The sequence below is a fragment of the Anabas testudineus genome, chromosome 18 (genome assembly GCF_900324465.2).
Source record: "Anabas testudineus chromosome 18, fAnaTes1.2, whole genome shotgun sequence".
Taxonomy (NCBI): domain Eukaryota; kingdom Metazoa; phylum Chordata; class Actinopteri; order Anabantiformes; family Anabantidae; genus Anabas; species Anabas testudineus.
In genome coordinates, this window is record NC_046627.1 from 19,971,687 (window position 1) to 19,995,756 (window position 24,070).

Sequence of the window (24,070 nt, forward strand, 5' to 3'; positions counted from 1 at the left end):
TCTGTTTCATTTTATAAAATCACTTCACTTCAATAATCAAAATGTATAAATAGTAGATCTGTTATCATATTTTTACTATATGAAATATAAAATTAATTTCTCTGCCTATACCAAATGTCAATCAAATTAAGAATGAACTACAATATGTTTACAAAATGTTTAACAGTATGTGTGTGCGTGTACTTTATGTGTTATTTGATTACATGTGTTACTTGTAGAGCTTGGACAAAAACAGAGGGCAGATATGTACTGCCTGGCAGATGTCCAACCACAATTTCCCCAAGGGCATCAATAAAGTATCTCATTATTTGTATTATTTATTAACCATCTTTATTTTTATTAATCACAAAGTCTAAAACTTTATAACAGGTAGGTAATTGGTCTTAATACATGTTTATAAGCCTGGAAAAGTGCATTGTGTAGTTTTTAAAGATTAGTGCAGTAACGGATATAAAATAGAATACCTGAGAAATAGTGCTGCTGCATTGCACATCTACTTGCATATTTATATTTTGTACTTTTTCTTCACAGTCATTCATATTTACGACTGTTGTCTTTTGCAAAGATTTAATTGACTCTACCGCAAATCTAAAGTGTGCCGCCATAAAAAAAGAAAAAAAAAATCATAAATAAAAATCAAATTTCTATATTTTTGTGAAAGGACAAATGATTTTTGCCACGTCAGCTCTTTCCTCACAGTCACTTGAAGGTGATGAGGTAGTCTGGGTACGCTTGGTTATCATGGAACACAACATACATGCTGGGGTTGTGTATGTTATCCACCACGCTGTCATAGAGGTCGTGGGGCTGCAGGACATTGCGTGGAGGAGGAACCTTCATGTTGCTGCCACCCACAGTGTAGGTACCAGTCAGGACTCGAGCCACAAACATTAACTGAGAACCATCAGCAGCTGGCTTGGAGTAGGTGGGACTGGCTGAGTAGCTGGCATTTACAGCAAAGTAGGTTCCATGACCATAAGCAGTTGCTGAGAACAAGAAGAAAAGAAACATTGAAGAATTTAGAAATATGTACGTATTAAAGGGTTTTGCATTGTAACATGTAAAAAATAAATTTGGTTACTATTTTCTATCTTGTCACTGACAGATACGCTGATGAGCAACAACTATTACATTTCCTCCTTTCCTCCATTTCTTTTTTCTTTTTCCATAAACAGTCCCATATTTTTCAGGGAAATCCTTCTACTTTACAGGGATGAATAAAATTATAAAAGTAAAGCAGCAGCCCATTTAAAAGATTTTAAAACTAAAATCAAGGTATATTACACATTAAACACATTTAAAAAGCGAAAACCGTAACAAAACACAGTTACCATTTTGTCCAGCAAAGCTTCTGTTGAACCCAGTTTTAATGATGGAGTCACAGTTGTCCTGGGTCGTCCCGTGGTACAGAGATTTTTCCAATGCTCCTCCCTGCAGGTTCGTTTTATCAGTAATGTGCTTCTTCTGCACTTCATAGGCACGAAGCAGGTGAACATTCTGCAAACGCTCGATCTAAAAAGAAAGAACGAAAAGGGATATATTAGAAATATGAAGAAACTCTAAAAGCTATTATAAATTAAAAATATTCAATATGCAATTTATGTACAGTATATGAACATCAAAGACAGATTAATAAGGTGTTAGGCAGGGAACCGTGCAATAAGAAAATGGAAAGCTTTTCAAAGCTCCAAACAATCCAATGTTTCGACCCACTTTCATTATAGTCCTGGTGACAGTTCGTCTGAAGTCCTGCTTCACAGTCTGGTACTCTGCAGAGGTGGACTCCAGAGAAACCACCCGAAGATATTCACCAGTTTTCATGTTGTCCCAGTAAAGAGGCAGCATGAGGTCTGAAAAAAAAATTCATTGAAGGTGTGAAGGTGTGAGAGTGACTTGATGGATATTTACATATTGTAAGAATTTAGTTTTGTGTGTTAACTAATTTAATGTTGTCAATACTAGCCATGTGATGTTATTATGTAACAGCAAACTTGTATTTTGTAGTTTTGCCCTTTGCTTACTTTCTGTTTGGCTCTTATTTTGACTTAATGACATGAGATAGAGACACATTATTAAGGAGGGTCAGATCCGATCATGGAGATTCTTCCTGACATTAATCAAATAGGATTTTTTTTTTTGGCTTCACGAATACTCATAAACTTATCTCTAATGATTGTTTTAGAGTAACTTGTTATTATCTACAACATTGTACCCAATTTAGACATACTATTAACAAGTCATTAATTACCATGTCTATTTTTACTTTTACTCTATAAACTTGTCCAGATCCATCATCTCACCTGGCAGATTCTCAAGTCGTTTCAGTTTTGCCGTCTGTCCAGTTCTGTGTCTTTTGGCCTCTATCCTCTGTAGATCCACACTCCAGGAGATTCCCTGTGCGTCCACTATTCCTCCAGTTACATCACTCTTTTCCAGGTTGTAATTGGCTGTTTTGGGGAGCCTTTCCCATTTGCCGCTGTGTCCCAGGATGCACCAAGTCACACAGGTGTATAAATCCTCCTCCTCTTTTGCTCTCATCTCTCTCCTAAGGGTTGCAGTGGTTTGAACCATCTGCTTCACCTGGTTGACCCCATGTTTTAACCCGCTCACTGTCAAGCTGCCAAACTGGTCCCTCTGCATGCACAGACCTTCAGCCTCCACTGTCTTCTCCAGGCCCTTCAGGTCGTCCTTTGTGAGACCTGTCAGCTGCTCCTTGGTGAAACTATGTGTGGAGCACTGAGCCTGATACACATCCTTCAGCTTTGTCTTGGCATCTTCAACATTTTTTTTAACAAGACCTACGAATATGAAGACAGACCTCTGCTGCTGACCCGTACGGGTAGCGGTGATGATTGGGTTTGTGTTAATCAACCTTGTGGACCGTTGCTGTGGTACGTGACGCAACTGAGACACTGACACTGAAAAATGAATCAACAGACAATCATTACTGAAAATAACAGAGACAGAAGATAATTTAAACAACCATAAAAAGGAGGATCACGATGTGACTGCTCATTACCTCTGCTGATAACTGCATGTGGAAACATATGTGTTGTTTGTTGTTTAAATGCCATAAAAACATTGATCTTATTTAGTACAAGACGAATGTTGGTGACAAAATGGAGGGGGGTGGAGGATGTGGTGGTCTTAATCCCTCGGAGAATAGCCTGTGCCACGACATCAGGATCCAGACCACCAACACCTGCATAAACCAAAAATGACATTTATGATGTGCCTATAAAAAAGAGTATTCACCCCCTTGGACGTTTCTTCCTTTTATTGACATTATAAATCAGTTGTGGTCCACAAAAGTTGGCGACTGACAAAAAACTTTCAGAAAAAAACTCATTGATGTCAAAGTGAAAGCAGATTTCTACAAAGATATATAACGTGAAATCAGTGTGTGCGTTAATATTCACCTCCTTCAGGTCCGTATTTAGTAGATGCACCTTTGGCTGCAATCACAGCATGGAGTCTGTGTGGATAGGTCTCAATTAAGCTTGTACATCTGGACACTAGAATTTTTTGCCATTCGTCTTTGCAAAACTGCTCAAGCTCTGTCAGGCTGCATGGGGATCAGGTGTGCACAGCCCTTTTCAAGTCCATCCACAAATTCTCTATTGGATTGAGGTCTGGGCTTTGACTCCAGAACATTCACCTTGTTGTCAATAAACAGTTTCTGTGTAGCTTTCACTGTATTCTTCAGGCCATTGTCCTGCTTGGCTCTTCTTCCAAGCTGTAGTTGTCTAGCCGACCAATTAAGCTTGTCCTCCAGGATTGTCCTTTATTTTGCCGCATCCATCTTACCCTCTACTTTAACAAGCCTTCCAGGACCGGCTGTCGAGAAGCATCCCCACAGCATAATGCTGCCACCACTGTGTTTTACAGTGAGGATGGTATGTTTGTGGTGATTTCTTTTGTCTTCATGGTGTTATAGTAGCCAGGAATACAGATTAACCAGTGACTGGACCTTCCAGAGACAAGCGTATTTATACTGCAATCACTTGAGGTGCATTCACTGCACTCAGATGATCCCTATTTCACTAGCTGTGGGACCACTAACACCAAATATCTGGACCTCCGTTGGATTAGGTCAGTCAGTTTAAAGTGGGTGAATATTAATGCAAACAGTGATTTCCCCTTACATATTTTTATTTAATTGGCATTACTGTGTAGAAACATGTTTTCACTTTAACAATATTGAGGTATTTTCCACAATTTGTTTTGTCAGAGTCGCCAACTTTTATTGACGGTGAGTGATGTATAATGTCAATAAATGATGAAACATCAGAGGGAATTAATACTTTTTTTATTGGCACTGTATACCGTTCTCGTGCTTGCTCTACAAAAACCAGAGAACACTTCAGCACCTCACAGGGACATTACCCTTACCTTGATTGTTTTTTACAAAATATTTACCGGCACAGATGGCAGGAATGGCCACAGATGTGTATCGAGAGGATTCACAATCTCGAATGATGCGACACACCAGAATTTCAATGATGCCTGCATCCTGTTGTCCACACACATGAAAAATGCTTCTACAGGGAAACGATCCAGCCTGGGTTTTAAAAACCTCTCCTCTGTTCACTTTTGCTGCACACGAAAAAATAAAGACACAAGCTGTGAGAAGCTGCTGAATGTGTTTTGTTCAGGATTGTGTAGCTCATTTATTTTCTCACCAGTTTTCAGTATTGCCTCCACCTGGGGTCCAGCCTTAGTTAAAATGTCTTTGCACACACTGTCTGTAGAATAAACACAACTGAGGCCGCGACATGGTTTACAGCACAACTCCCTAAGACAATAATATAATAATATATTTTCCCACCTCCTGGATCTCTTGCCTACCTGTTTCAAAATCTGTAAAGCCAGTGGTGTTCACAACAACATCTGTGGTCTCATTGGAGATGTCACCAAATGCCAGCTGTATTTTAACACCACCTCCCACTGATATAGAGATCTCATCAAGGTCACTATTGAGGGACCTGAAGATCACTGAGAGAAAGAAAACCATATGATGTTTCTTATTGGTCTGATTACTGATTACATGGTAAAACATAATATCAGCCCTTAAAATAAAGATATGAATAGAAGATGTTTGTATTTGTTTATTACTAACAGACCAATCAGAATAGCTCTCTGGTTTACCTTGGCCTCCCTGCTTCATATTCAAGCTGAGGTGTCTGTAGATGTCTTGGTAGTGCTGTGAATGCAAATGTTTGCAATTAAATATGCTCTGATATGTTCATTTGAAAATCATGTATACAGATGTAACAGTGGTCTTAACAATGCAGAGGGACACTTGCAAGGCAAAGTACAGGGTCCACCCCTAAGATCAGGTAGGTAAGGCTCATGAATAGGTTCTGTACACAGAGATGTTGCACTGGGGCGTCTGTCACACTGCGAGACTGGCACAGGACTCAGCTCTGCTCTTCAAAGAACAACAGGTGTTTGTGCTTTTTGTGAGAGCTGTGATGAAAAAATATAAACTAATAAACTAAGTAACGGGGAATAAACTTTCATTGCATTTTAATTTTAAAAAAATGCATCTACACTTTTTTTTTTTTTTTAATTTACTATTGGCCATAACCACAGCAATATACTCTATGTGCATTATAATTATTTTTTAATTTTAATTTATATCATAATTTTACTTTTTTAACAAAAGTTTCCTTCAGGGATTAGTAAAAGACAATGGGTTTGTCTCACCTCCTCAGAGTCAGGATAGCCAGGTTTAATGACAATGTGAATGGTGAATTGATTCAATTGGGTTTTACCTGCTCATCCTCCAAACATCCAAGCTTGATCTTCAGATTTGTTTTGTTGTCCACCATGTTCCCAACAATGTTCCCCAAGTGTCCAGTGGTGATGACAGATCTAGGTGTGATACTGATGGGGCTCCTGGTGCTTAGTGGCTTAGTTTTCACACTTCGCTGCTTCCTGATAATGACGTGACAGGAGCTTTCTACCAGCTCCTTGTTCAATTTACCGTCTTCCTCGAAGTACCTCTGAGCCCCTGACCCGTCTAGAACCAGTGTGTCTATTGTCAGACTGGCTAGAGTTGCTTTTAGGTTTGTCTGAGCTTCTCGTACGAGGCAACGGGGTCCAGACAGACGAACACAAGGATGTGGGAAATGTGAAGCTTTCAAGGTCACCTCAGGTTGCTTCATCTCAACCAGGTCTAAGATTTCGTAGAAACAGTCAACCAGGTCAGGAGATAGGTCTATCACATGGTGGTTGAACTCGTTGTCATGCAGAACCTCTTTCAGCTTGTTCACATTTTCACTGTACCCAACAAGTCGTACCTTAGTCAGTGCCGTTCCACTCACTGCTGAGATGAAGCTGAAGTCCACTCTGAACTCTCCACAGTTTACCTCGTTCTTCGCTTTGTAGAGGATTTCTTTCATTCTGTCTAGATGTGGAGGCACAGCTGCAGCACCCTGGAGCTGCACAATGTCCAGGCTCAGGTCCCTTTCTATTGCTGCCAGAGCCTCATCCAGGGCACCAGACGACAGACTGGACAGAACCAGGTCTGATCCCACTTCTAGAGAAACAGGACTTTTGAAGCTCTGCTGGAAGCGAGCCTGGTACTTGGAGATGACACCACTGGTTTTTATAAAGGTGATTACATCTGTAGGGAGCTTAACTCTCTTTTCCATTATTTTGTTCATTAGTTTATCACGACTATGGACCCTTCCCAAAATGATGAGTGTTTAACTTCCAGTTAATATGCACGTCTTTATTAAGCAAACCTTTTTAGCTTTTCTTCTACCAGTTTGACCTCCTTCTCTCCATTTCACAGTTGCTTCTGTGTTGGTTCTGTTATTACAAAAACCAAAAAGCTTATTAGACCATCAAAATTGCAAGATTTATCGAAACATCAACCAAATAAATTACATTTAAAAACATTATGCCAGTTATGATATGTATCTAAGTCTAAAACATTTACACCATTAGTGATTATTAGTGCTCGGAGTTGTGGCTTTTAAAACAATAGAAATGTAACTCAGTGCTAAGGCAAAAAAAAGTAAGTGAAATCCTTAACCATCACAGAAATAGAACACTATTGAGAAATCAATAGTGTGACCGCAAGTCACAACAAAAACCTATATTTAAACTACAACTGCAGACAAAGTATATTCTATATAAAGGCTGTATCATTTCAACACATAGTAAGTCCTTACTTTTATTTTACGTGAAGCATTTAGCACCTCCTCCCACAGAGTCGTGTCCTTACCTGTGTACTTGTATCTGTCTGTCAGATCTTTTCCTTTAAACAACAGTCGATTGGTTGTATATGTATAGGACAACATTTAAAAGAATATCTTGTCGTGTGTGCCACCCTAACCCTCCAAGTGAGCCGTGTACTCAAGCTGCTCTTATTTAGTTTCACTTTCAGTTCATCGCATTTCATGTAACCCCGCTGAACAGAAAGTCTTAAAATAGAAATAAATAAAACAAGATATCAACTTATTGAGCCAGCAAAATGAAAGTTAGTCTTTCAATTTTCCACATTTGCGTATTAAACCAATTTACAGTAAGACAATCTATTGTTCTAACTATTATTAATAATTCCATCAAGTCTTAAGCCTTAGTAAAACGAGGGGAGGTTTTATAATGCAGCCTCCGTGTAAAGAAAATGATCCAGACAGGGTGCGGCAGAGCAGCTACCAGGTCACCTGCAGGTGTCTACCTGCTGGGGCTCCCTACTGATGTCACACCCTGTCGTCATATCCTTAATCTCCATGGTTCAAGTTTAAACGTCCACAGCTCAAACAGATGGTAACTGAGTTTTTAATTGTTTACGGGTTGCTACATCAGAGATGGGAAAGTGAACTGATTTATTATACTGACAATGTTGTTTGGGTTTTTCCCACCAGGTAGTACGCTACATACAGAAGTCTATTTACAAGCTGTACATCACCCGCCGAGTATGTGTTTACTACTTTATCTTGAATTATGGTTTTTACTCATTGAGGTTTTAATAGGCACTCTTCAGCTGTGAACAGTATTTTTGTAGGCTAATATCTGCAGCCACATTTAGGAACATGAATATGTAAAGTAATGCCATTTAGTTTAGATTGTTCTAGGAGAAACCTGCTGCTGTTCTCTTTTACAATGCTTCATATGTGTATTAGAATTATTACTCCCGCTGTTCTGTCCCTGAGCTGACTTTTATTGCTGATTTAATAAGACTGATAATGTGAGTTCTTACAATGTAACACTAGACTAGCAACAAACAATTATATTGCAGATTTACATAAAATTGTATTTCACTTAGCAGTCCACATTGTTACACTCTTAAAAACCTCCTAATAATCATGCCTACTACAGGATGATAAAGGTGCAACTATTAAGGTCTATAATTTATTTTTATGTCACAATATCGTTATCATAAATTATCATACATTTTCAAATACATGATAATTAAACAGTCCTTCATGCAGTCGGGAAACTCATAAGGAGGCTATCAGCAGAAAAAGATCTTAACATCAGACATTCCTGAAAACAGAGTTAAGGCTTTTTAGTATTTTCTGAGCTTAAGTTTTACAGAACAAAGCTATGAATCATCTGCATCATCTAGTCAACACCATCCTTTATCTGCTCACTGTCCAGCTGCCCTGACCAGACAGACCCAAGATTTTCCACCAGTTGCTTCAGATTGTTGATGTCAGCATCTTCATCAGCTTCGTCAGAACTGGTATGGAGGACGTTTACGTCTATGCTTATAACTGTCAGGGGAGGATGTTGTGGTGCATCAGCTGCCTGAGACACTGACACAGTGACACTGAAGTGATCCAGACTGGGTTTTAAAAACCTCTCTGTTCACTTTTAACTGTTGTTTAGACAGGCATCTAAAACCCAATTTTCAGTTCAGCCATAGTTACGATGTCTTTACTAACATCATCTGTAGATAAATAACAAGTAGGAATCTCATTAGCTTTGGGGTCAAGCACATGATGGTAAACAGAGCCATCAGTAAGACAAAGGAACAAATAATCCATGAGTAGCTCTCATTTCTCTGCAGCACCAAAACTATTTTCAATATCTCATCTCACCTTACGTTTTCTTTTTTTTTGTTGTTGTTTTTTGTTTGTTTGTTTTGTGAATGATTGTAACATTATACTGTATAGATATCTCCAGTTTTTGATCCCCAGTCTTGTGATCTTCTTCTAAGTCTCTGGAAAACCTTGCCTACTAATATTCTCTGAAGTGCTTTACTTGCACTTGAATTTACTCTCAGAGCCACTTTCTTACTATTACAGTTTTGCTGTTGACACACCCAATGACATTAAGAGTTTCCAGCAAATTCAGCTTTAAACATTTCCTTGTTTGTGCAGATACTTTGACCAGTGATGTAATATAGTCAGATCATCATCAACATTGATGATAACATTGGTACGTGTAAGGATAATTATTTAATTAATAATAATATTGACTGAAATTTGATTTTAGACTTTTGATTAAATGTAGCATTGTACAGTATTACTACATAATGTACCATTGACAACTTCACGATGGAAAAATGAAAGAAAAACGCAAACAAGAGTCCACAAGCAATGTCCTTATTATTATTATCATTCTATTTTTTTATTGTTAAAAGGAAAAACACGTCTTTGGGAAGATTGTGTTTCTACTGCTGATATGATGCATTTGTATTTTACTAAGTATCAGATTTCTAATGTTTGATTTTCTTTTAACAGGTTGCAGCTTACTCAGCTGTTTGTTGCTCAGCTGTAGAACAGTGCTGCCGTGCATGTTTTCCAGCCATCCCTGACCTACCTACTGCTGATTATCGGAAATAAGTTTATTTTCCAGCTTCAACTGAACACACCTGATCCAGGTAATCAGCAGTGAGCAGGGCAGGGATAACTGGAAAACTGTCATAAAAAGTGCATTTGTTTGTCATTAAAAGATTAAAGTGCTACTTCAGTTTGTAGGGATTTAAGCTGCAGGTATCCAACGGCTCCTGAACAACAATATTTTTCAGTTTAGTGTTATATATTGCACATTTACTTACAATTTTCTTCACATTTATTTGGTTTTGTGTAAAATCTTATTAGTGTTGTCAGACTCAACTCTGTAAAAACAGGAAACAAACAAGTGACATTTGACAGTTCACAGGCTGAATTCACTGACCAGCCTGTGAACTGATATGGGCACTTCACTCAGTGTTTCCTTATTCAAACAGATAAGACATGTTAATGTTTCATTAGATTAGGAGGCTACATAACATGAAAACTTAGAGTAAGTTGTTGTGTAGCAGAGTCCCTTCAGGCTCAGACTACCTGCTCTGATAAAATATTGAATTTTCTGCTTTATGTAAAGATTTGATTGGCTCTACAGAAAACAATAAGTGGATTAACTAATTTATGCAAATCTAAAGTGCACCACCATAAAAAAAATAGAAAAATCAAATTTCTATATTTTTGTGAAAGGACAAATGATTTTTGCCATGTCAGCTCTTTCCTCACAGTTACTTAAAGGTGATGAGGTAGTCTGGGTACGCTTGGTTATCATGGAACACAACATACATGCTGGGGTTGTCTATTCTATCCACCACGCTGTCATAGAGGTCGTGGGGCTGCAGGACATTGCGTGGAGGAGGAACCTTCATGTTGCTGCGACCCACAGTGTAGGTACCAGTCAGGACTCGAGCCACAAACATTAACTGAGAACCATCAGCAGCTGGCTTGGAGTATGTGGGGTTAGCTGAGTAGCTGGCGTCTACAGCAAAGTAGGTTCCATGACCATAAGCAGTTGCTGAGAACAGGAAGAAATGAGGCATTGAAGAATTTAGAAATATGTAAACAAAAGCCTACTTATGTTGTTATTTATTGCCACTAAGAGGATAACTGGATAACCAGCAACAACAGCTGTTGTCTTACAAAGATTTATTTATATAGGATTTGTCTGTGCAGGAACATATAAAGTAAGTAAGGAAAGCAACAGCTCATTGAGAGAAAATGGAAAACTATATATAATAACTTATAATAAATAACCAAAATAAATGAATATTATGCTTTAAACAGAGACAGATTGAATTATATTTTTTGTTTTAAAACACAGTTACCATTTTGTCCAGCAAAGCTTCTGTTGAATCCAGTTTTAATGATGGAGTCACAGTTGTCCTGGGTCGTCCCATGGTACAGAGATTTTTCCTCTGCTCCTCCCTGCAGTTTGGTTTTATCAGTAATGTGCTTCTTCTGCACTTCATAGGCACGAAGCAGATGAACAATCTGCAAACGCTTGATCTAACAAGAAAGAACGAAAAGGTGCAGCTACTTTGAGGGTTTATAAGTAATAGTTGATATCCTTTGTACACAACCACGTTGAACTTCAAATGAAACAGTCGAGATGTAATCAAAGTCAAAGCTTTCAGCTTTTATACAGACCGCTATTTCTGGAGGCCCATAAATGATGAAACAAGCTAACATATTAAACACAAAGATTGCCTTAAATGAAGATCCTTTGCAGTCAACCTTAGCAGAAAATACAGCCCATACACTTTAGAATTCCTCCTGATACATCAGCAAACACCATTGACGTGGTTCCATTTGCAGCCATGGATGCCCAGGCCATAACACTGCCCCCACCGTTTTTGACAGATGATGTAGTATGCTTTGGATCATGAGCTGATACTTTTCTTCTCCCTCTCTTATTTTCTCTTTTCATAATTCATTAATTTCTGTGGTCAGCCACTTTAGTTTTTAGTATACAAAACTAGCACCCAGAACCATCCCCCAGCCTTTGATATGTTTCAATGGACATGGATTAATGAAGGTACAGGCCATAGTCCATAATGAAGCTGCCTCCCAGAGTGTGTATGTGTATGAAAATGATTAGTTAATGCTACAGTTTTGTCAGACCTCCTGAATTAAAGCTGGAAATCTTGAGTGTTTAATTTCAGATTCAATAAGTGGTGTATAGAGGACATTTTTACTTCAGTATGTACAAACTGTATTTTCACATTATGTGCCTCTGAAATGTACACAAAATCAAATTTCTCCTTGTGGAAGCCATTGGCTCACCTTTATTACAGTCTTGGTTACAGTTCGGCTGAAGGCCTTCTCCACAGTCTGATACTCTGCAGAGGAAGGCTCTAGTTCAACCACCTTTAGATTTTCACCTTTCCCCATGTTGTCCCAGTACAAAGGGATAGTGAGGTCTGAAAAATTAAAAACACCACCTAGTCATTCAAGTTATAAAGTTCTCCATAAAGAGAAGCAGAGTGTAACTTTATTTTTGTGTCAGGTTTGCTAAGGTTGTGTTGTTGGATCTCTAACTTTATCCAGTAGACTTATGTTATGTATACGTATTTAAATGTATGAAAATTAAAGTGAAATACACACTGTCTATTAAATGTTGTTATGCATGTTGATGGTTTCTGTTGAAGATGGAGATAAATCTCATTTTGAGAAATGAGATGTAATTTGCAGGGTCTTAAAAAAGTTATAATGGGACCCTTTATTGCTAATTAATCTTGAGATTTAAAGCACTATTTTGCAACATATGCTAATTTGCATCCTGCCTCATCTTTGCTAAGAGGCAGGTGAATAAAACCACTCTTGTATCTGCCCACTCATTTTATACATACAGTCAGAAAGAAGTTAGCTTAGCTTAGCATAAAGAGTGGAAATGGGAAACAGCGTGACTATCTCTGTTATCATTTATTAACTTGTGTACGTCAACTGTGAATGTAATAAATAAAAAACTTTTATTATTAAAATTATTCACCAATTCATTTTCAAGATCCATCATCTCACCTGGCAGATTCTCAAGTCGTTTCAGTTGTGCCGTCTGTCCAGTTCTGTGTCTTTTGGCCTCCATCCTCTGTAGATCCACACTCCAGGAGATTCCCTGTGCGTCCACTATTCCTCCAGTTACATCACTCTTTTCCAGGTTGTAATTGGCTGTTTTGGGGAGCCTTTCCCATTTGCCGCTGTGTCCCAGGATGCACCAAGTCACACGGGTGTATAAATCCTCCTCCTCTTTCGCTCTCATCTCTCCCCTAAAGGCTGCTGTGGTTTGAACCATCTGCTTCACCTGGTTGACCCCATGTTTTAACCCGCTCACTGTCAAGCTGCCAAACTGGTCCCTCTGCATGCACAGACCTTCAGCCTCCACTGTCTTCTCCAGGCCCTTCAGGTCGTCCTGGGTGAGACCTGTCAGCTGCTCCTTGGTGAAACTATGTGTGGAGCACTGAGCCTGATACACATCCTTCAGCTTTGTCTTGGCATCTTCAACATTTTTTTTAACAAGACCTACGAATATGAAGACAGACCTCTGCTGCTGACCCGTATGGGTACCGGTGAAGATTGGGTTTGTGTTAATCAACATTGTGGACCGTTGCTGTGGTACGTGAGGCAACTGAGACACTGACACTGAAAAATGAATCAACAGACAATCATTACTGAAAATAACACACACAGAAGATAATTTAAACAACCATAAAAAGGAGGATCACGATGTGACTGCTCATTACCTCTGCTGATAACTGCATGTGGAAACATCTCTGTTGTTTGTTGTTTAAATGCCATAAAAACATTGATCTTATTTAGTACAAGACGAATGTTGGTGACAAAATGGAGGGGAGTGGAGGATGTGGTGGTCTTAATCCCTCGGAGAATAGCCTGTGCTACAACATCAGGATCCAGACCACCAACACCTGCATAAACCAAAAATGACATTCAACAACATTGTTGTTTGTAATTATCATTAATTAGTTTTGTTTTTTCTTTTCTAGGTTGTCTTTCACACAATATTTACCAGCACATATGGCAGGAATGGCCACAGACTTGTATTGATCGGATTCACAATCTCGGATAATGCGACATGCCAGCTGTTCAATGATGCCTGCGTCCTGTTGTCCACACACGTGTAGAATAGTTTTACAGGGGAACAATCCAGGCGGTGTTCTGACAACAGCTCCCTGGTTTAGTCCTTCTACACACCAACAGGTGAAGACAAAAGGAGTAAAAAGCTGCTGAATGTGTTTTGTTCAGGATTGTGTAGCTCATTTATTTTCTCACCAGTTTTCAGTATTGCCTCCACCTGGGGTCCAGCCTTAGTTAAAATGTCTTTGCACACGCTGTCTGTAGAAAAGAAAATTGCTAAATATAAATGTATTGTTTTAAATGTTATTGTGAAAGTCCAATATTTTTGGTCACAGAGACATCCTGCAACCACTCACATATTGCCAAAATCCTTGTGTCTTTGTTTTTTACTGTGACCATCCATAGAAGCTCAGTCCTACAATACCTGTTTCAAAATCAGTGAAGTTGGTCGTGTTTACCACAGCATCTGTAGTTTCATTAGTGATGTCACCAAATACCAGCTGTAGCTCCACACCACCTCCCACATTCACAGTGATCTCATCAAGATCACTGGTGAGAGACGGGAAGATTACTGACAGGAAAAAAAAAAGTTTTTAATTTGTCTGACCTGTAAACTGATGACTGACAGTACTGTAAGTGATGGAAATAAATAAAGTATCTTTACTCTACTAATACTTAAATTTAAATATAACGATTTATTATTGTGTTTTCACATTCACGGATCTGTAATGCAAAGTAATGTAATACATTACATGTAACACAATGTAATATACGTTATCAATACTTTAAATGCATTACTTCTACTTATGATAAAGTAAATACTGTATGCACCGCGGTGTTCATACTTGTACACAGACAAAAGTTATATTAGATTAATAGTATTACATGAGTATTACATACAGTACTAACATTTTCAGTGTTTTTTATCTAGTTTACCTCGACCTCCCTGGTTCATGTTCAAGCTCAGGTTTCTGTAGACATCATGATAGCACTGTAAACACAAATGTTTGTTGTTACCTGCTGGTTTTTGAGAGGAGTGATGTTGATGGTGATCTGACCCAGTTAAGATTTTAAGATGTTTTGATTTAAATGTTTGTAATTCCAGTGCCAGGAGCAGTCACCTATACCCACTCCCTGTCCTGAGAGAAGGCACAAGGCCAAGACTAATGCCATTATACAATATAGTCAGCAACAGTTGTGTCAAATCCTATAAAAGTGTTTCGCCGCCTCCAGTCGAAAACAATGTTACTACAAGATCTGTGCAGATTTTCGAGCAGTACAAAACATATTTAATTCAGGAAGGATTGTGGTGGTGTTTCGAGAAACTAAAGCCAATATTGCCAAACTGACTATAGGAGATTTAGGCAAATAATACAGTAAATAAATGAAACCTAGATGCAACATAATGTGAAGGAAATACTTAATTGATGTGCTCAAAACCGTAATGTGACTTGTGTATTGTTGTTAAATAGTATTATTTTTATAGTGACAGTTATAAAAAATATCGTAAAATGTCACAATATAGTTTTAACACATGCAACACAATTCCTTACTTTGACTCAAAAACACATCTGACTGGTATTTTACTTGACTATTAGCCATAAAAGGATCGACATGTTAAACAAGTTACACAACGTGCAAATACCTAAATGGTTGCAATCATCACATGCTGTTTTACACTGTTTACATTACATAGGTTTGTCTCACCTTCTCAGAGTCAGGATAGCCCGGTTTAATGACAATGTGAATGGTGGAGAGAGACCCAGAGGACGCAGACAATCCAAACTGGTGAATCTCATCAGTCAGCACTTGAACAGCTTCTCTCAGCGGGTATTTTAAAAGTATTCCAGGTCCAATGACTGGAAAGGCCACTGAACCATAGCCCTGCTGGACACAGAGGTCTAAACACTTCCTCAGTCCATTACCAAGAGCCTATTTGCAGTTCTTTCCTGGCTGCCACACTCTTTTCCAGATTATTAACCCTTTCAGTCACAGCACCGTACTCTCCCACAACCACAGAATAACCCGGCTCTGTGTAGACTCTGATATCATCAGTCACAAAGGACGGATCCTGCATTAGGATTTTGATTTGCTTTGGGTCAAACACATGATGGCAAATGTAGCTGTCAGTAAGACTGGTGAAGATCTGATCTACCTGTATCTCCCATTGCTCTGCAGCACAGGTTTGTTCTCTCACCACTGCCTCCTCTTCATCGAAATTTAACTCCACTGTGCAGCCGATAGCAGAGAGTTGTTTCTGTAGTACTTTATATGCTTTGGGGTTGTCCCTCAGGTAATACAGGAGGTAAATTTCAATCTTTATTATCTTCTCAAGGCTTTTTGTGTTTGTTTTTGAGACTGTCTAAAGAAGAAAGCACATATAAACTTAAAAAAATCATATACTTCACCTAAACCCAATCATTATTAAAATTAGATATCCTGTAAATTATAAATGATAGGAACAGCCCTCTGCAGACTCTGCTCAGAAATCCACTCCAACTGGTCTGCCCTGATATTTTGGCTGCGTCTTTATCTTTACCATAAATGTAAAACTGTCTTACTGGAAGCTGTGTGGGCAGATATTTTATGTCTTTCTCAGTATTGCACATTAGTTTAACAACCTTAAATAGACTTAAAGTGCACAACACTGAATGCAGTGGACTTTCTAAAGGATGATTGTAGCTCACCTGTCTCTGTGGTGAACTGTTTCGGTTCATAGTTATCCGAGACCCTACTAGGAAGCAAGACAATGTGAAATTTCCTTTGCAAAGTCCTTTCTTGGTTTCCAGGAGCAACAAGTTTACTATAGTGAGTCGCAATAAAAGCACACTAAAATTGCAAAGTATATAAAAATAGTTTTAACACAAAGGGATTCCTTACCTTGTGTTTTCCTTTTTTACACTCACTCACTCTCATAATTAAATCATCTCATAATCACCTCTCCCAGAACTTTTTTGAAAGTGTGTCCTGTCAGATCTTCCTTCAAAAAACAATGGATGTTGGTATTTATCCATTTACACAAAATTCTGAACTTAAAAATGAAGACTCTTCTCTGTGTGCCGTCCTGACTTGCAAGTGAAGTGTGGACTTTAGACAGCTTTTTTTTGCTTTCACTTTTAAGTCACAAGACTCTTGATTGTAAATGTGCACACCCAACAACATGAACAGTTTACCTAGAGCTTTAAATGCTTTATATTGAACATTCAAAAATTTGTCTTGTGCAGAAAGAAGTGTTATTAACATACAGTGATGATGGTAACATGGAGGATTATTTGTTAATAAAGAGGTTGATATAAAAATAATCAAGAAGTTATGTTGATACTGTTTCATTAAAAACTAATTATCATAAAAGTCAGGCTAATTAAGATTAGCTCTTTATTGATCCCACAGTGGGGAAATTCAATTGTTAAAAAGCTCCAAGACAATTGGACAATCGGACACAATTGGTCGCGCTCACACCAGTCCACAAAGTTCATGAAGACTGACCTGTACTCCAGACCTTTCCCCTAAGACACACAGTCAACAACGGCTGAGTCATCAGAGAACTTCTGGAGATGACAACTGCTGGTGTTATGTGTGAAGTCTGAGGTGGACAAGGTAAAGAGGTCTGCCCCCTTTAGGGGCCCAGTGTTGGAAACTACCACCTCAGACACACAGTTGTGTAGCTTTGCGTATTGTGGTCTGTTGGTGAGGTTATCAATTATCCATGCTAAGTCATTATGAAAAGCCGGAGTGAGGTCACATAACCTAAACACTTAATAATAAAATAATAATTATATTTTTTTTTTATAATGACAAATGTTACTTTGATTGGATGAAAACTAATAATCATTTCTTCTTTCAGGCTGTTGAAGCATTTGTATCTTCTGATGCTTGATGCCTGTTTAATTGTACTCAAGCAACTCATTTTAAGTAGGCTACCAGCAGAAAGTCATGTATGTTGGAACATGCATGTTTGTGATTGTTCATAAGTTTCTCTATTCTTAAATCAAATATGTTTTTCTTACAGTTCAAACTATTCTATTTGACCATAACTCGAAAACAGACATAAAGCTTTCTGTGTTTTCTGCGTTTCGGTTTTACAGAGCAAGGTTATGAATCATTTGCATCATCTGGTCAACCCTGTCCTTTAATCCGCTCACTGTCCAGATACCCTGACCGGACTGGTCTTCCTCCAGGCACAAACCCAGGATGTCCACAATTTGCTTCAGATTGTTGATGTAATCTTGGGTGAAGCCTGCCAGGTCCTCTTTTTTAAATGTTAGTTTGGAGCATTGAGCCTGATACAGATTCTTCAGCTTTGTCATGGCATCGTCAACATCCTTTCTGCAAAGGCCTATGATCAGGAAGACAGACTGCGGAAGTGTAGAACTGGTAGAGAGGATGCTAAAGTCTATGTTGATATCCAGTGGAGGAGGATGTTGTGGTGCATCAGCTAACTGCGACACTGACACAGCAAGATGGAAGCAAATGCAGTAATCAGTGAAAAAGCTCCTGAAAACACAAATCTGGTAAACAACCAAGATGAAAGAAAGAAACTGATTTATCAAGGGCTGACTTCACATTACCTGTGTTGATAACAGCATGGGGAAACATCTGCAGTGCTTGCTTTTTAAAAGCCAAGAAAATATCAATCTTGATCAGGACGATGCGGATGTTGGTGAGATGTTGAAGTTTACTGGATGATTTGGTAGAGTTGACCCCCTGGAGAATGGCTTGTGCCACAACACCAGCATCCAACCCACCAGCGCCTGTTCAAAGAAATTTAATAAAAAGCAAAACTGCATAAGTAATTGCTATAGTATTTGCTTGTGCATTTACATTTAGAGTGTCTTTTGTCTCTTTTTGATTTTCTTTCACAATATTTACCAGCACAAATGGCAGGAATGGCCACAGAATTGTATTGACAGGATTCACACTGTTGAATGATGCGACACACCAGCTGTTCAATGACGCCTGCGTCCTTTTCTCCACATACGTGTAAAATGGCTTTACAGGGGAACGACCCAGGTTGGGTCTTAAAAACATCTCCTCTGTTTGTTTTTGCTGCAAAAACACAACAGACAAGTGAGATCCTGATAACTTTGTACTGTTTAGAAGAGTATGCAGAGCCCTTTTCTCACCCTTTCTCAGTTCAGCCTTTATGTGGGGCCCAGCCACCGTTAGGATGCCTTTGCACACACCATCTGTATATTAATAACAACAATACACATAATTTTATAGATAGGTCAGAAATCCTTATTTTACAAACATAAGAAGAAAAAGAGCACAATAGTCTTTAGCCACTCGAGCTATATTATATTTACTCCCTCTGGCAGTCGTCTTGCTGAGACCGACACCTAAAATACCTGTCTCAAAGTCATTGAAGTCTGTTGTGTTCACAATGGCTTCTGTGGTCTCATTAGTGATGTCACCAAACACCAGTTGTAGCTTAACGTCGCCTTCCAGTCTTATGGTGATCTCATCAAGATCACTGGTGAGAGACCTGAAGATTGCTGAGGGAAAGATTACATTTTATAAAATAGTGAATTACCAGCTTTATTTGTCATTAACATGTAATCAAAATCTTCATATCAGCGCTGTGGTTTACCTCGGCCACCCTGGTTCATATTTAAGCTGAGGTGTCTGTAGATGTCATGGTAGCACTGTAAACACAAAAGCTCGCCTTAAACTTCCTCTCATGTGTGTATCCTAGTAGGTAAATAATCATAACAACAGAGCAAGATTTTGAACTAAACTATTAAGAAGAAAATAGGTTTGTCTCACCTCCTCAGAGTCAGGATAGTCAGGTTTAATAACAACGTGAATGGTGGAGAGAGACCCAGAGGACGCAGACAATCCAAACTGGTGAATCTTGTCCGTCAGCACTTGAACAGCTTCTCTCAGCGGGTATTTTAAAATGATTCCAGGTCCAATGACTGGAAAGGCCACTGAACTCCAGCCCTGCTGGACACAGAGGTCTAAACACTTCTTCAGTCCATTACCAAGAGCCTGTGGAACAAAAGTCATCTGAATCTTTTCAGTCAGTTATTGCCCTGAACAACAATTGCTTTACCAAGAATTTAAGGGTGAGGGCCACAAAAAGAACGACGCCACCCATGAAGTTATTATACTTGCAACTTTTGCATGAATATTTGATTTCAACACCTCTCAAAAATGCACAGTTTATATCATGTTACCTGTACGCTCTTCCCCTTGTTTCCATCCCATGGCAGGCACTCAATGAAGAGGATCTTAGAGCAACCGACAGATGGAGGTGCATCAACTTGCATAACATCTCCTGCACAGTGGGTCCCGTTCCCTGCCATCAAGTCAAAATGTCTTTGCATCGTGTTCCCTGCTCTTTGCAACAGGGATTTACCGATTTTAGTGGATGTGAGCTTTCTGTTGACCATGGGGGCCACCAACACATTCACCTGTGGAAATGTGAAACAACATTACCTGGTGCTACATTAGTGCTCAGTTTAAATCATCTCTCAGAACTCGTCTCACCTGCTCATCCACCAAACTGCCGACCTTTATGACCAGGTTTGTTTTGTTGACTGAGAGAGTTGTGGATGCCGTGCTGCTGGTAGTGTTGCATTGGCTTATAGTGGTGGATCTGCTAGGTGTCCTAAAGCGGGACATGCTGATGTACTGTAACATTGTGGACAAATCTGAGGTGGTTGCCATACTCTGCTTTTGTTGCTGTTCCTTGATGAGGACCTGACAGGAGCTTTGTACCAGCTCCTTGTCTCTTTGACCTTTTCCCTCAAAGTACCACTGAGCCCCTGGTCCATCTAGAACCAGTGTATCTGATGTCAGATTGGCTAGCTTTGCATTTAAACTTGCCTGAACTTCCTGGACTAGACAACGAGGACCAGACACAAGCACACAAGGATAGGGGAAATGTGAAGCTTTTAATGTCACCTCCGTTTGCTTTATTCCAGTCAGGTCTGAGAATTTATCAAAACAATCAACCAGCTCTGAATGTGGTAGGTTCAGCACTTCTTGTGTCCCAACATGGTTCATCTGGTAGTCATGTAGTATCTCTTTCAGCTTGTTCACATTTTCACTGTACCCAACAAGTCGTACCTTAGTCAGTGCCGTTCCACTCACTGCTGAGATGAAGCTGAAGTCCACTCTGAACTGTCGAAAGTTTACCTCGTTCTTCGCTTTGTTGAGGATTTCTTTAACTCTGTCTAGATCTGGAGGCACAGCTGCAGCACCCTGGAGCTGCACTGTGTCCACGCTCAGGTCCCTTTTTACTGCTGCTTCAGCTTCATCCAGGGCACCAGACGACAGACTGGACAGAACCAGGTCTGATCCCACCTCCAAGGAAACAGGATTTCTTAGACTCTGCTGGAAACGATCCTGGTACTTGGACATGACACCACTGGTTTTTATGAAGGTGATTAATTCTGTAGGGAGGTTCACTCTTCTTTCTTTTACACTTTTCATCAGTTCATCAAGTTTTGTGGTTCCTAACTGCACCTCTTTCTCAGGTCCCTCCAAAATTACCATGGCGTCACCAATGAGTACTTTAACTTCTGGGCAGGTTGCACGCATTTCTCGAGTAAACTCCTCTTCTATCAGTTTCACCTGCTTTTCCAGAACTGGCAGTTTCTTACGGATTAGCACACTCTTTTCCAGACTATTAACCCTTTCATTCACAGCGCAAAACTCTCCCACAACCACAGAATAGCCCAGCTCTGTGTAGACTCTGATATCATCAGTTACAAAGGACGGGTCCTGCATTAGGATTCTGATTTGCTTTGGATCAGTAACATGATGGCAAATGTAGCTGTCAGTGAGATCAATGAAGACTCGATCCACCTGTATCTCCCATTTCTCTGCAGCACCGAAGCCTCTTCCAGGTCCTTTTTCAATATCTTCTCTCACCACTGCCTCCTCTTTATCAAAATTTAACTCCACTGTGTAGCCGATAGCAGAGAGTTGTTTCTGTAGTACTTTATAGGCTTTAGGATTGTCCCTCAGGTAATACAGGAGGTAAATGTCAATCTTTATTATCTTCTCAAGGCGTTTTGTGTTTGTTTTAGAAAACTGAATAAAAGAAAAATATCAAGGTCAGTTCAAAAGTTAAAACAACTCCTCAAACTGGTCTGGACGGATTTTTATCTGACTCTGTCTTCCTGTGTTTGCTGTTGTTATGCAAGTGCTGATTTGTCAGTGTTTTGTTATTATTGTTATGTTTTTGTTATACTAACAACACTTCCGTTTCTGATCTTATAAGAATTGCTTCTAAACATCAAGAAGATTTTAGTGATTCTTTTTTTATTGGATATTTTATTTTCTCTGTTTGTGCGAACGGACAACACACGCACACACACCAAGTTACACACATGCAGTACAGTATGTATGGTATGTGCTGTAGAATTGAGGTGGGGATTAGAGCCCTCTGTAGTCTGACAGCCAACATTGAGTGACCATAAATACAAATATAACATACATTTTAATATCTTTAAAGGAATGCATATTTGTTTATTTGGTTACCACTACATGAAATGCTGGTGTTGCACTTGTATTATTTGTTGTCTGTACCACCTTTAGCAATGAGAACCAGTGTCCTGAAAACTAAAAGATTAACTCACCTGTGTGTTGGGTTCAGGATTGTGAAAAGACTTCATCACAGTCAGATGTAGGTTTCGACGGGGAAGAGGGACATCATGTTCCTTTCTTTCTAAAACCCTTTCCTGGTCTAAAAGCATGTTAAGAAAAACAAAGTTTAGTTGCAACAGGGGCTCATGTTTCTATAAAACTGCGAAGCATTTTGTGTTTAGGGCTCATTTAAAACTCTACTTGCTAGAGGATTGTGATTTTTGCAAATAACCTAGTGAGATTTCCTACCTTCTTTTTCCCTGAAGCAGATTTGATAAACATTGTCTCCAACCGATTCTATCACGCCACAGTCGCCTCCTCCTGATTCTCTTTTTATCTGAAAGTATCTCCTGATTTTTTCCTTCTCCTTGCTTGTAACCATGTTTGCAGCAAAAAACAACGGGTATCGATATTCATCCATTTTGTCTCAAACCCTAAAAGCAACCTTTTAAACTCCTAGTTTACATCATCCTGCACCTCAGTGCAAGGTGATTTCCTTTCATTTACTTTCACTTTCAAGTAATGTAGGCGTGTTTGTTTTTCCACTTGCTTCTGTGCACACACACCACAACCACAATGACACACAAACAGTTCAGCTACTCTGGGGGCATTTCCTTGATTGGTCTCATGGTATACAAAGTGTCATGTAATTGTAATTGTAAATAATAAAATATGTGGTAGAGACAAGAGTAATGAATACGTTTTTAAGTGTAGTGATAATACGAGGATGAATTTTATTAAGTGAACATGTTTTTGTTTTGTTTTTTCTCAGTTTTAGTTTCCCTTTTTCATTTATCTGTTCTCTATCTAAGAGCAGATAGTAGTAGACAGGAAATTTGTGGAAATATGTGAAATGCTGCTGACTGGATTTTAACCTAGAAATTGCAGTTGACCGCAACACAGAAAACCCACAAGTTTCATAGAACAAAGAAGCACATCACCAAACCACTAGATGGCCACCCAAGACTAAAAACTGCTGGTGTAATTTGCAGTAAAGCAATTTTACTGTATGTAGTTATTTGCACAATAATACAGTCCTATAGGCAATTGGACTGTATTAACATGTACACCACCTTTATAGTATTGGAACAGTGAGGCCATGTTTTGTGTCAGATGCAGATGTCATGTTTTCAGTCTACAGCAAAAATAAAGAAAGTGGCCTTTGGAGGGCATTATGTATGTTCACATTTTCAGACTTTACGTCCCCTGTTTTGACATTCATTTGACCTGTAATCAATGGCCTAAAAGCAGCATATAGACTTTGCAAATGTTGAATGGGATTGTCTCATTTTGCTTTAAATAATAAAGGCATTCTACTCTTCTAACATTTCTTCACTGTATTCTTACCAAGATAAGTGAATCATGTAACAAAGCATTTAACTCAAATTACTCAACTATAAATAACTTTATAGAAATGTGTAATTGGGAAACACATTGGTGAACATTTACGATTTTTGTTTGTTTTTGCAGTAACATCTCATGAAAGAGATTGTAAGGTTGTCTGAGAAGCAAATTTATAAACTCAGCTGATGTTTCTGACCCTTAGTAGTAATTTTATCTTTTAATGTAGTGTAAATATTTTACACATTGCTTCTTTAACTTTACTGTAAAACAACAAGAAACTAATTGTCTTA

General features: G+C 38.9%; 3 protein-coding genes across 4 annotated transcripts; all 3 read right to left on the reverse strand.

Annotated features, from left to right (window-relative positions):
- Positions 1-295: 295 nt before the first annotated feature.
- Positions 296-7,635, reverse strand: LOC113157212 (protein mono-ADP-ribosyltransferase PARP14-like). The gene is made up of 11 exons (XM_026352541.1): positions 7,238-7,635; positions 5,778-6,819; positions 5,149-5,203; positions 4,849-4,995; positions 4,683-4,745; positions 4,420-4,596; positions 3,020-3,202; positions 2,301-2,918; positions 1,714-1,850; positions 1,332-1,512; positions 296-986 (listed from the first exon to the last, which is right to left on the reverse strand). The coding sequence occupies exons 2-11, from the start codon at positions 6,669-6,671 to the stop codon at positions 700-702; spliced, it is 2,742 nt and encodes a 913-aa protein (XP_026208326.1). The 5' UTR covers positions 6,672-6,819; positions 7,238-7,635; the 3' UTR covers positions 296-699.
- A 756-nt stretch (positions 7,636-8,391) lies between these two features.
- On the reverse strand, positions 8,392-16,555 carry LOC113157773 (protein mono-ADP-ribosyltransferase PARP14-like). Its single transcript, XM_026353398.1, has 12 exons — positions 16,526-16,555; positions 16,036-16,200; positions 15,546-15,770; positions 14,775-14,829; positions 14,263-14,409; positions 14,034-14,096; positions 13,771-13,947; positions 13,487-13,669; positions 12,768-13,385; positions 12,033-12,169; positions 11,075-11,255; positions 8,392-10,764 (listed from the first exon to the last, which is right to left on the reverse strand). Exons 1-12 carry the CDS (start codon positions 16,553-16,555, stop codon positions 10,478-10,480), a joined length of 2,268 nt encoding a protein of 755 aa, XP_026209183.1. The 3' UTR covers positions 8,392-10,477.
- A 629-nt stretch (positions 16,556-17,184) lies between these two features.
- LOC113157845 lies at positions 17,185-22,937 on the reverse strand. Of its 2 annotated transcripts, none has more exons than XM_026353469.1 (11): positions 22,686-22,937; positions 22,430-22,536; positions 20,331-21,881; positions 20,018-20,254; positions 19,605-19,829; positions 19,429-19,483; positions 19,187-19,333; positions 18,962-19,024; positions 18,708-18,884; positions 18,407-18,589; positions 17,185-18,285 (listed from the first exon to the last, which is right to left on the reverse strand). In XM_026353469.1, the coding sequence occupies exons 1-11, from the start codon at positions 22,855-22,857 to the stop codon at positions 17,918-17,920; spliced, it is 3,285 nt and encodes a 1,094-aa protein (XP_026209254.1). In that variant the 5' UTR covers positions 22,858-22,937; the 3' UTR covers positions 17,185-17,917. The 2 variants fall into 2 exon arrangements, with proteins under 2 accessions (XP_026209254.1, XP_026209253.1); XM_026353468.1 differs by having other exon boundaries at positions 19,605-19,847.
- Between the last annotated feature and the right edge of the window lie 1,133 nt (positions 22,938-24,070).